General features: G+C 35.8%; 1 protein-coding gene across 1 annotated transcript in view; it reads left to right on the top strand.

The window, feature by feature from the left end:
- The first annotated feature begins 7367 nt into the window (after window positions 1-7367).
- LOC110678633 overlaps window positions 7368-11323 on the top strand; it is a 41113-nt gene continuing 37157 nt past the window's right edge. The window contains exon 1 of the mRNA XM_021851762.1: window positions 7368-8029. Coding sequence (XP_021707454.1) covers window positions 7798-8029 — 232 coding nt within the window. The 5' untranslated portion in view covers window positions 7368-7797. The remainder of the gene's footprint in view (window positions 8030-11323) is intronic.

Genomic DNA, 11323 nt, shown 5'->3' with positions numbered 1-11323 from the left:
TTTTTGCTTTCTTTGACATATACATTTGGGTTTGTGGTGAATATATCCTGAAGCGTTGACTTTTTTTATGAATTCTTTGTATCAAACACTTTTAGAACTATTAAGATTATCTTTCTAATGGCGACAAAAGATAAAGGATCCATTTCTGCCTTTCAGAGATATTGGCATTTGAAAACAATCATTTTTTCAAAGCAAAATGCTGATAACTCTGCGACCATAAGTGATAGAATAGTAGTTTCTTCAGCAAAAAGTTGCACGTTTACTTGCGTATTTCTAGGAATCGTGTAAGTTCTTAGCAACAGCACACTAAAATCAATTCCGTCATTATGCGCCTTACCCAGCTTAAACCCACGTTAATAAGTAGTTATAAGTTAACGTGGACAACCCACAACTGTCAGATTTCCCAAAAGTGTCAGATTCCCAAAAATGTCAAAATCATGTTGGCCAAAGTTTATATATATGTGGTTGACAAGCTTGCAGGACCCTTGTCGATCACACATTACATTTTAAACAAGATCACCCATGAAAAGGTCCGTAGAAACAATAAGGTTGTCAGTAGGTAAAATCTGAGAAAGAGGAGACAGCTGGCTTAGATTGTGAGCTCCCAAAAGTCAACGGAACCTGTCACCAACTGTCACTGGAAAACCGGCATATTCGAAGGACAAAGCGTGATAAACCGTCAAAATTCAAGTAAACGTCATCAAAATTTCTAGGTGATTTTCGATGATTTCACGTTTTAAAAAGTTGAATACCTAAATATAGTTGCGTGTTGCCAAACTAATTTGATTTTTTGTATCTTCATATCCTTTTTTATTGTGAACAAGATAAAGTGAATGTGATTTTGACCAAAATAAGTTCATCTGACCGTTGTGCACAACCCAAGAATTACATAAAAAAGCCAAAGAAGGCAAGAAAACATGTCAACTGTCATTAAGCTGTCTCCTCTCTCTCAGGATAAAATCTGGCGAACAATTTCTTCGAAGAGAAGAAATTTTCGCCATTACTCATCAGCAAGAAAATTTTCTTTTCTTCAAAAAAAAAAAAAATACGCGCCGGAATTCGCCTATAGGAAAGATGACTGGCCCATGATCAAATGTTTTTGAATACCTATAATAATCCTAGTATGGGGCAACGGAGGAAAAACCGTCAAAATTGTTTTACGCTACTAATAAACGCACCCTTACTAGAATTGCACGATCCGAAGCAAACGGTGGGTTGAATCCAAATAGGATGAATCTGAAAGTGCAAGATAAACGATGGAGTAGTGTTCCAGGATGGATTGTTCGTAGCTGTGATTTTATCAATGAGAATAAAGATAACAGCAACTGCAGCACCTTTACTCATCATTAGGTAAATCGTTTGTGCTAAAAGAAAACATCAGCCCTTGCATTATCATCGAATGAATGTAGGAGCATTAGCGTAACTTACGTTTTATTTTATCAATGAACTGTGAGTCGTCATACAATTCCAATAGCGGCATCAATGAAACGAACCGCGTGAATGAGGAAAAGAGAGTATGTGTCACGATTATGTTCATACACTTGTCGTTGAAACCGTGAGTTCGCTCGCATGGGTTGAGGCAAGTGCATACACAGTGTGTTTGATGAAAAATATTATTTTGAAAATTACTTCTACACTTCCGCAAAAAGACTAAGTAAAAATACGGTTTGACGTTTATTTTCCATTTCAAAGCAACAAATTGTATTATAACAGAAAAAAATACAGTCAACTCTCCATAAATAGATATTGAAGTGACCATCGAGTTAGGGAGGTATCGAGTTACATAACACAAAACCAGTGCTAATGCGATTCAAGAGACCATCGAGGTAGCTATGAAAACCAACTTTTACTATGGTTCTCTAAATCGATATCGAGATACGGAATATCGAGTAAGGGAGAGTAGACTGTACGTTATATCAGTGAGAAAGTATATACTACCCCCGTTTCTTGCGCATTTATATTACATCACGGCTTTTGTTCTTATTCATTTAATTTATATTTATCATATTATGCTAGAGAGAAAATAAAACTCATTACAAATAAGTTGAAAAAAAAAATAAAATAAAACAATCAATAGCCATTATTGGTCAACTTTGTCGAAGACTGCTGTCCTTTATCTGTTCTTCAATGTTTTGAGACACAAACATGCAAATCGTGAAGCGGAGTATTTTTGATAATGCGGGTACTGTAAGCCGGGACAAATTGATCACTACTTTTCGTCGATGTACAATGCTTACACACTTAAAAACGACGACGTTGTTCGGTATATTATTTTACGGTCTTTGATCAGTAAATCATAAGAAGTACTGAGATTCCAGCTTTTCTTAATAAAAGTACTGGCTCTTCGGTAACATCTTTTTTATTTTAAAATTACAGATTACCGAGAAAGTGTGAAAATCCAATAAATTTTACCGAGTTTTCGTTAAACTGCAACGAAAACAATTACATAACCACGTTTGCTATCTGTCAACAGAAAATGTACTTTTAGTAAGAAGCTCCTGCAACAGAATGTTTGCAGCGATGAAGTTTAATCACTTTTCGGGAAAACGGGTCATTCGGAGAAATGGCTTTCGGGGGAACGGGTCATTCTGGGAACTGGTATTCGAGGAAATGACATTCGAAGAAACGACATTCGGGGAAAAGTAGCACAATCTTTTATTATACGTAGCTTTCTTTCCTTGTCATTACTAAAAATAATTTTTCGAATAGTTCGACATTTCGATTGTCGACGTATTTTCCTAAATATCTATTCACCACGAGACAAAATGCAAAAATAATTATTAGGTAAAGTCGTATTTTTCCTCTTTATCCATAGATCGCATCACCTACTAAAGATGACTCCTAGATCTTTCTCTCACCTCACTTATAAACACCCTTCCCGTGGTAGTTGTGGAGGTCTCTAAAAGCAACAATCATTACACCCTAACATTCCTTCCTCATCCCTACTGACTGTTAAGACTTGGCCGGCGCCTTCGAGAATAAGCGAAAAGTCCCATCCCTTATTCATTTTGGTCAAGCGCAATTTTTACCAGTTCCGATCAATCACGGAGTAGCAACCATTGAGCTCTCGCCGAGCGGTGTCACGAACATGCACAAATTTGCTGGTGGAAAATATTGCCGTTTGATTTTGCTGGGAACATCTTATTTTGCTGATCTTTGTTTTATTTTCCACCAGCACTCTTTAAGTAGTGTTGGTGACATGAAACATGTATGTACACGAGCAACCATTGACATGTAACGTCCTTTGCACTTTATGTGATTCATTCGGTTTGGTTTAAAATATTCATATTCCATAAATGATCGATTAACATTGAAATCAATATCCAAACATAAACACACTTATTAATGTATTTGAATCATCTGAGCAGAATCTCAATAGAGAATATTAAAAGTAGATGGAGTAGGGGGGCTGGGGGCAAGAAGGACACCTTAAGATATATAGGTTCAAATCATGGTTGATTAGCACAATTTTTGAAGATTATTCCAGTGTAGGGGCAAGCTCACCTCTTGTTCTAAATGATGTTATCGATAGATTTCAAAAATATAAGAAACACATGATGATTTGAGATTTTTAAAAAACGAGGCACGGGGCAAGAGTGCCACTCGTATGGGGCAAGAAGACCACCAGAGCAAAATGCCACAAATTTTGTATATTATTATTTCCCCGCCTAAACGATAAATTCTAGAATAAGTAAAGATAAAAACTGAGTGATAAAAGTTGACTTATAGTTGAAAAGTAATTTTACGAAATTAATTTAGTTCTCATCTTATTTGACTGTAACAATAATAGTAAAAATTTTCAGAAACCATTTTGAGTGTCCAAAATGGTTTATTTTGATTTTATTTAGTGGGAAACATTGATTTAATGCAATATTAAACAAGAAAAATAAAAGTTCATTTGATTTTATATGAGAAAATTGCGGTGTCCCTCTTGCCCCATAAGACATACTGTTTTTATATATGTAAAACTTAATGTCAAAAGAACTTTTTCAAAAAAATTTCCTCACAGCTATATTAAACAATAGAAAATCATCAATAATGTGCGGAAAAATCAATATGTTTTGTATTTATTGGGAGTCAAACCTTGTTTTCCAGTCTTACATTCTTATAATATTTCGCATTTTTCGCGTTGGTGAGTTAAAGACATTTTTCTATTTTTTTGTACTGAACATTTCTAACTGTAATATTTACACAACCCTCAATTAGTACTCAATTTATTCTCATCCTGAGTTTAAGATCAAAAAATTGATTAGAACTACGTGAAATTAGAGGTGGCACTATTGCCCCGGGTGTCGCTCTTGCCCCATGCCCCCCTACCTTGTAGCTTTTAATTCCGCCCCTAAATGCTTATCTTTCACAGATACGCGTATTTCGACTACCACTTGCAGTCTTCTTCAGTGTCAGTTACTCGTATCCACTCATCCGTAGTGGATCCGTAGCGGAATTAAAAGGTACAAGGTATTCCATCTGATTTTAATATTCTCCATAAAACACAGTTTGGCCATTCAGTAATCTGAGGTCACATTGATCTTTTTTTTTTGATAATTAAAAAAAAATATCTGAATGTACAAATATTACAAGTTTCACAACCTAACTTTATCTGTACTTTGTTTTTTTTTTAAAGTTCTAAGAATGTTTGAAACAATGTTTTATTTCACTTTTTTTTGTTCAGTTAATGTGAAATAACGTTGATGTCCCATGTTAAAAATGATCGGTTATATTGAAAAATTCATGACATACTAAAATCATTACCTTTGAAGCCGATTATTGAGGCCAAATGCTTACACATCTTCTACTTTTTAAGTTAACTCAGTGAGTGGAATGGTCTCACGAAAAAACTTGAGAACGAGTCAATGGATTTACCTGATTCTTTCAGTTAGGTTCTTGTGTAAGTACGTGTTATTGCGTACAAAACTTCGACTTCACGGGAAAATAAAGAAAAACAGGGGTAGGAAACTGACACTTTTTTAGTAGAATTTTGTTTCACATTATCAGGCAGCCTACTTCGGGGTAAAACAAGGATGGTCGGGTCAACTAGTTTTTAATAAAAGTGCATTTTCCTTGCATATCATTTGCAGAACTCATGCGAGAGACATGAATCTTGGATAGTGTCATGCATAATCATAAAAATCGTTTGAAACCATGTTTGAAAGTTGAAAAATTTACATTTCATTAGTTTACGCATTCACTCTTGTTGCTTCCGCGTTACAGGCGGGTGAACAAATCTGCCACCGTTTCAAATGTTCTCCCGATGATATCCATGTGGAACGCGAGGCAGACTAATTAGTCCGGACAATTGTCCGGATCTCGTGAAAATCGTGAGTCGAATGTTAGGTCCGACTCTCCGCATGACACCTTCAAGCGCAATGTTGAACAGCCAGCACGAAAGTCCACCCACCTAGTCGTACGAACCGGAGTGTTCGCCATAGATCTTCACGTAGTTTTGCACACCGTCCATCGTTGCTTTAATCAATCTTGTTAGCTTCCCGGGAAAGCTGTTACATTTGATTTTTGTTAACAAATGAATATAAGAAAGAGAAGCGCCATTAAATCTGTATCTTTAAAAACTTTTGAGGATTTATTGTCAGTACTGAAAACAAACAAAAAATGGTTAAATATAATTTGTTTAAGTTTTTTTCAATCATTTCATTTTATCTCTGTTATTTAATATACAATTATAATGAACCATTTTCCAAAATAGGCTTATGATTATTTATTCATATTTTGCAATGAACTGAACTGAATTCCAAGCGGGAAAAGATTGAATTTACCGTCTTTTTTCTCAGTTTTTTTTATAATGATGATCCCTTACGATGTCGCTATAACAAGTTTCGACTGTACATGCAAAATTATCGGTCCAATGCGATCTTTAAACTGTAATCGACACCAAACTGGCATCTTTGTACTTCTTTGAAAAATATAAAATAAAAATATTAACGACATGAAGCAGAAATATTCAAATTTGGTCACAATTTTTGTCGGGTCAAACCGTTTTATACGGTTAAAATGGGACGTAGTTGATCCCTTTAAACGATTTTGTTCACTCATATCTGGTGGAATGTAAATATTATTATATTTTTAATGTACAGTCTATAGTTAGATATTTATTATGTGTACGAAATGTTGACAAATATGTTACTATAGTGTTCAAGCATTTTCTGTTTGTAATCTACTTCACTGGACGATAAAAGATGGGTCCTATATCTGTGGATCCTGCAACGCGAATCGCGGTCTGCTCAGAGAAGATAAAACTCAACAGGAAATACCCAAAACTGCTGGTGTTTCTTTTCATTATGACAGAAACATAAGGGTCAAGCTAGATTCCGATACCACACGGTAGTTGGGCCTTTCGTGCAATGAGTGGTTCAACAATATATAAGGCGAAAAAGTCGATGCGATGGTTTCAACACCATAAATTTTAGGTTCTAGACTGGGCGCATACTAGCCCAGACCTCAACCCTACTGAATATGTTTGGAAGGCTATCAAACATTGGCTACAGAATCATCATAGAACTCGAGGACACGCATCATGGATATCTAGACAAAATATATAAAAAAACAATGCAAAAACTAGTGAGTTCGACGCCAAACCACATTAACAGAATATTGAAGGCTTGTGATGTCAGTATGTATTTCCAGGTATTAAGGCATAACAACAAAAATCCGTAAGGAGTTCCTATAATTTTGGCTAGATGGATGCAGAAAAAAAAACTAGAATTAAATTGACATACTTTCATTAAGTTTGATGTCATGCAAGAAGCTATTTATTTTTGTTTAATAATCATTAATCGTCGAAATGAAAACTAACGGATTTTGTTTTACTTAAATGAAAGAAAATAATCTACCTTTATCCGATACCATCGTTTATGCCTATATAATTTAGGCCAGTACTTTATTTCTGGTAGTATCGTAAAACCTAATAGAAAACAAAAAAAAATTAACGGTTAGAACAGTATTTTGCACCAAATATTTTTTTTAACGGATTAAAGTGGTTTCTTAAACGAATAACGCCGATATTATTTTCAAACACATTTGTAGTATATTTGATTGATCATGATTTTTTTGATCATATTATCCCATCGGCGACACTGTGGCAACACATATAAAACGTTCTGCTGGACATTACTTGATCAATCATGAATCAACACCGGCATGGCCTACTGTACAGATCTGCAGAGTAAATTCATCCTTCTTTACTCGCGCTTCTCTCTTATACACATGTTAGTAGCTTTAACTTTTCCACCGCATGGCTGTTTCATAGTGGGGAGTGTTGTGTTGGTATCCAGTGGATGGGACATAAAAGAACATGGTGCAAATATTCTAACAATCATTAACTGTTAAGGAAGAACAAGATACACACATCAATAAAAAAGTTAATCGTTTGGAGCATTACGTTGTATGAAAAATCGAACCAACGTATGGTGGATAGTACGAGAATGAAAATTCGTTGAACTGAAGATACACTGGTGTAGACTACCTATCGTAAGAAGTTATACACCAATAACATATTAGTGGTTGATGGTGCGAATTGGTTTAGTCTTAATCCGCTTGTCACCGAGTGCAGGTCAGCGTGTGAAAGTCCTCTAATGGCGTCTCATATCACGAGGATATTAATCATCGGTTGGAAACTAGCTATGTGAAACATAGTGGTCAATGTTAAGCTAGTAGTGAATGAATGTGTAATTTTTTTGGTTCAACTGCTGTGATATTTATCTGCAACAAAGTGCAACAATCTTATTAGTGCGAGTTCGTTTGCTTTTGTTAAATATATTATTGTGATTTGTTATTTTTAAAATAATGCATCGACACATGCAAACGTCTACTTATTGTCTGATCGGAAAACTTACGAGTGAAACAGTATACAGATTAATGGAAACTGACCAAAATAGTAACAAATTTATCAGAAAGTGCGATAGTATAGCAATTGAACAAATCGTGAGGCCGATGCAATCTCTTCAAAAGCACGCTGCAATGAATCACTTCAAGAAAAACCAAAACACGTTACGGCGAGTGACACGGATGTCTCGTGGTAAGCTCTGAAAAAAATATTAGTTACGACAAGATATTTGGTTACAGTGAAAACTGCTATGAGTTATCAAATATTACACATCGAACATATAATGTATATATTATTACTTAGAGAGATGACCATAGACTAACTTTTTAACAAAAAAAAATCAAAACGCTGCAAAATGAATTATTGTTCTTAACCTAAATTAATTACCATTATTATCATAAGAAGCATGTTTGAGCGTCGCATTGAGCTAGATGATTTTAATTCGTTTAATTCGTTGTTTATGATTGTAGGTTTTGAATTTTCTTTGATAGTTTCGAACCTGATTTTTCCTGCATTATGTTTTAAAGCAGGCCTGTCCAACCGTTTTGGCTCTTTTCGACATAAATGGTTGATGCGTTCGCAAGTATAGACCAATATGAACAAAATTAGTCTCAAATGAAAGCTTTGTAGTATATCTGTCTAGTCCATGCTGAAAAATTTAAATTTATATCAAACTCTTCGCTAGCGATGCAAGCAAAGGTAAAAATCAGTCCGGCCCGCGGGCCGGATCATTTCTTGGACTTGATTGCATCGGTAGCAAAAAGCTCGATATAAATTTTAAATTACCAGCATGGATTAGATAAATATACTACCAAGCTTTCATTTGAGACTAATTTTGTTCATATCGGTCTATTTTTGCGAACGCACTAACCATTTATGTTGAAAAAGAGCCAGAAAGGTTGGGCAGGCCTGTTTTAAAGTTTTTGATTTAATATTTTCAAAACAAGTATTAGTACATTTAAAAAAAAAGTAATGCGGTTATTTTGAAAATTTACCGTTCTGCGGTAGCCGCCGAGTTCTACCGCTGCTGTCAAAGTTCTACCGCAAGCTTGAAAATCATTGTATCCTTGAACGGAACCATCTAATCAAAGTATGCTAGTAGAGTCCAAAGCTTTGAAAAACTACAAAAAAAAAAAACAATAGTCATTGCCACGGTTTCCAAGGTATCAGCGCAGTCGATTGATGATGCCTCGTGAAAATCAGTAAAGTGACTACTGTGGTAGCTTTCTGTTTAACCGTAGAACGGAAATTTATTTCTAAAATTGCAATATTAGTACCTTAGTTACGGATTGCAGTTTTAAAGATTGTATTTATGTTTAGCGTTTCTTTAGAATGCACCTATTTTTTATGTTATCGAAAGTCTACAACCGAACTACAGTTTGACGTCATTGCAATTGGAACTGTATTTGATATTGTTAATAAAGAACATGCTCTATATTACATAACTTATAGAAAATATCACCAACAAAAGTGTACTATGTGGAAACACGCGTGATAAGCACTATTATAAGTCTATAAGCATTTGTAGAAAATTATATATCTGAATAGATATTGATTGACTCTTATGTTTCGACATTGAATTCAACACAAATCAGTCGTTTTCTGGAATATAGATAAGTAGGTGTTTCGAACAAAACTTAATGAACTATGTTAAGTCGGGAGGGCATTGCAAACCACTAAGCGTTTAACGTTATATGATATTCTCTTACTTAATAACAAAAATGGCCCCTTTGATTGCGGGTCCCCCACTAATCTGCAGTATCAAATATATCCCGTTTAACGGTACATATGGATGTCTCATGTGAAATTGTTAATCAAGACAGTTGGTAGAGGAGTGATTTGTTTCTGTCACAAGATCAACATTTCCAAACTCTCTTGGAAGTAAACAAAATGGTTGACTTTTCAAAACCACGTAACCCTGCAACGTCTTCGCTTTCACTACTAATAATTTCAGGGTCTGGTTAGGCTGCAAATACACATTGAACTGCACCGTACAACCATTCTGTCGTTTCCAGAATACACTAGATTGTGTTCTGGCTTCGAACCGAAAACACACATGCTGAAGATCCAACGGGTTTAGTACCAGAGAATACCAGTATCTTCGGTTCACAACGCTTAGTTTGGTCTGTTAGAGTGCTCGAACATGACCTACAAACTCATCTCATGATTGTGTACCATTATTGGTCAGCCCATCTTTGGTTAACACCTATCGTGGAACTACTTACACTTCATCAGTGCCCCTATATTATCTGATCTGTCCATGGATCAAGATATACATGGAATACCTTATCATCTACGTTCATATGATTGCAAGTACGGCATGTCAATGAGGACAGACAGTTTTCTACTGACGGATCTGTGGCTTTGTTGGCTACAACGTGTTCTATACTTACGGTTTAGGCTAAGGTCTGAGTGGCCTGATGTACTTGGGAGACGTCTCCATTCGGCTCGGCCCTGGCTGCGCGTCAATTTATATGGTCCATCCGCCATTCCATGTTTCTGTCTACACATCGCCTTGGATAGTTTGCAACACGTTCTGCTGGAAAACGTTTCTTCTCCGTACTCATAGAAAAGTAATTGTATTATCAGCGTTTTCCCTCGATCGAAGATTCTTCTGCTGGTGTTGTTGTTGGCGTTCAATAGTGAGACTTTGTGCACGAATGATTCAATCACTTTAATTTCATCACCATCGGTCTGAACTCTGGGTGAAGTATGCCTTGCCTATATTAGGAAGCCAAATCTCGACTTATTGTAACCGAGACTAGCACATCCGAATAGTCGGCAAGCAAATTGATGAGATCTCAGGAAATAAAAGGCGAAAATCAGTAAATCTTGCTGCTTGATTAACCTAGATTCACACAATTGAGCTTGTGAAAAAAATACTAAGTGTGTATCTTGAAAGATTTCGCATATTAACGTGCTTGTTGAACAATTGAATTGATTGGAGTTGGTCTTTCTGGTTCCATATAATGGTACTTGTAGCAATCCTATGACGAAATAGCGGCGATTTGTCTTCGAGGCGATGTGTGCCATAGACGAAAAACGCGTTGATTTGGGGAAGCATTCAAAAGATCACCAAGTTTTTGAGGGGCCGTCCATTAATTACGTAAGGGGTATGGGGGAGGGAGGTCAGAGATTTTTTACGAACCATAAAATTTATTTTTAGTTTTCATACAAAAAATCCTACCATGAGGATGGGGGGTGGTAACCTCGAAAATTGTTTTACATAATTAATGGACAGGCCCTAATCTCTTGAACAGTTTTGGACCTATAATGATTGGAACGTTCATCGGATTTCGGTCATGCAAAAACATGATCCAGATGTTTAGAAACAGAAGTTCAGCGAAACGTATAATCTCTTCTTCGAATCGACCAGAAACCAGAAGAGAGTATCGAGAAACTTGCTTCATTGACATTGTACACTAAGGAGGGGACCCACAAAAATCGATCATGTTATTTGTTTTACAATCCTGAACTGCAAAAAAG

This window comes from Aedes aegypti, chromosome 1, assembly GCF_002204515.2.
Source record: "Aedes aegypti strain LVP_AGWG chromosome 1, AaegL5.0 Primary Assembly, whole genome shotgun sequence".
NCBI classification, from domain to species: domain Eukaryota; kingdom Metazoa; phylum Arthropoda; class Insecta; order Diptera; family Culicidae; genus Aedes; species Aedes aegypti.
This window is presented reverse-complemented; position numbering and strand designations above follow the sequence as displayed.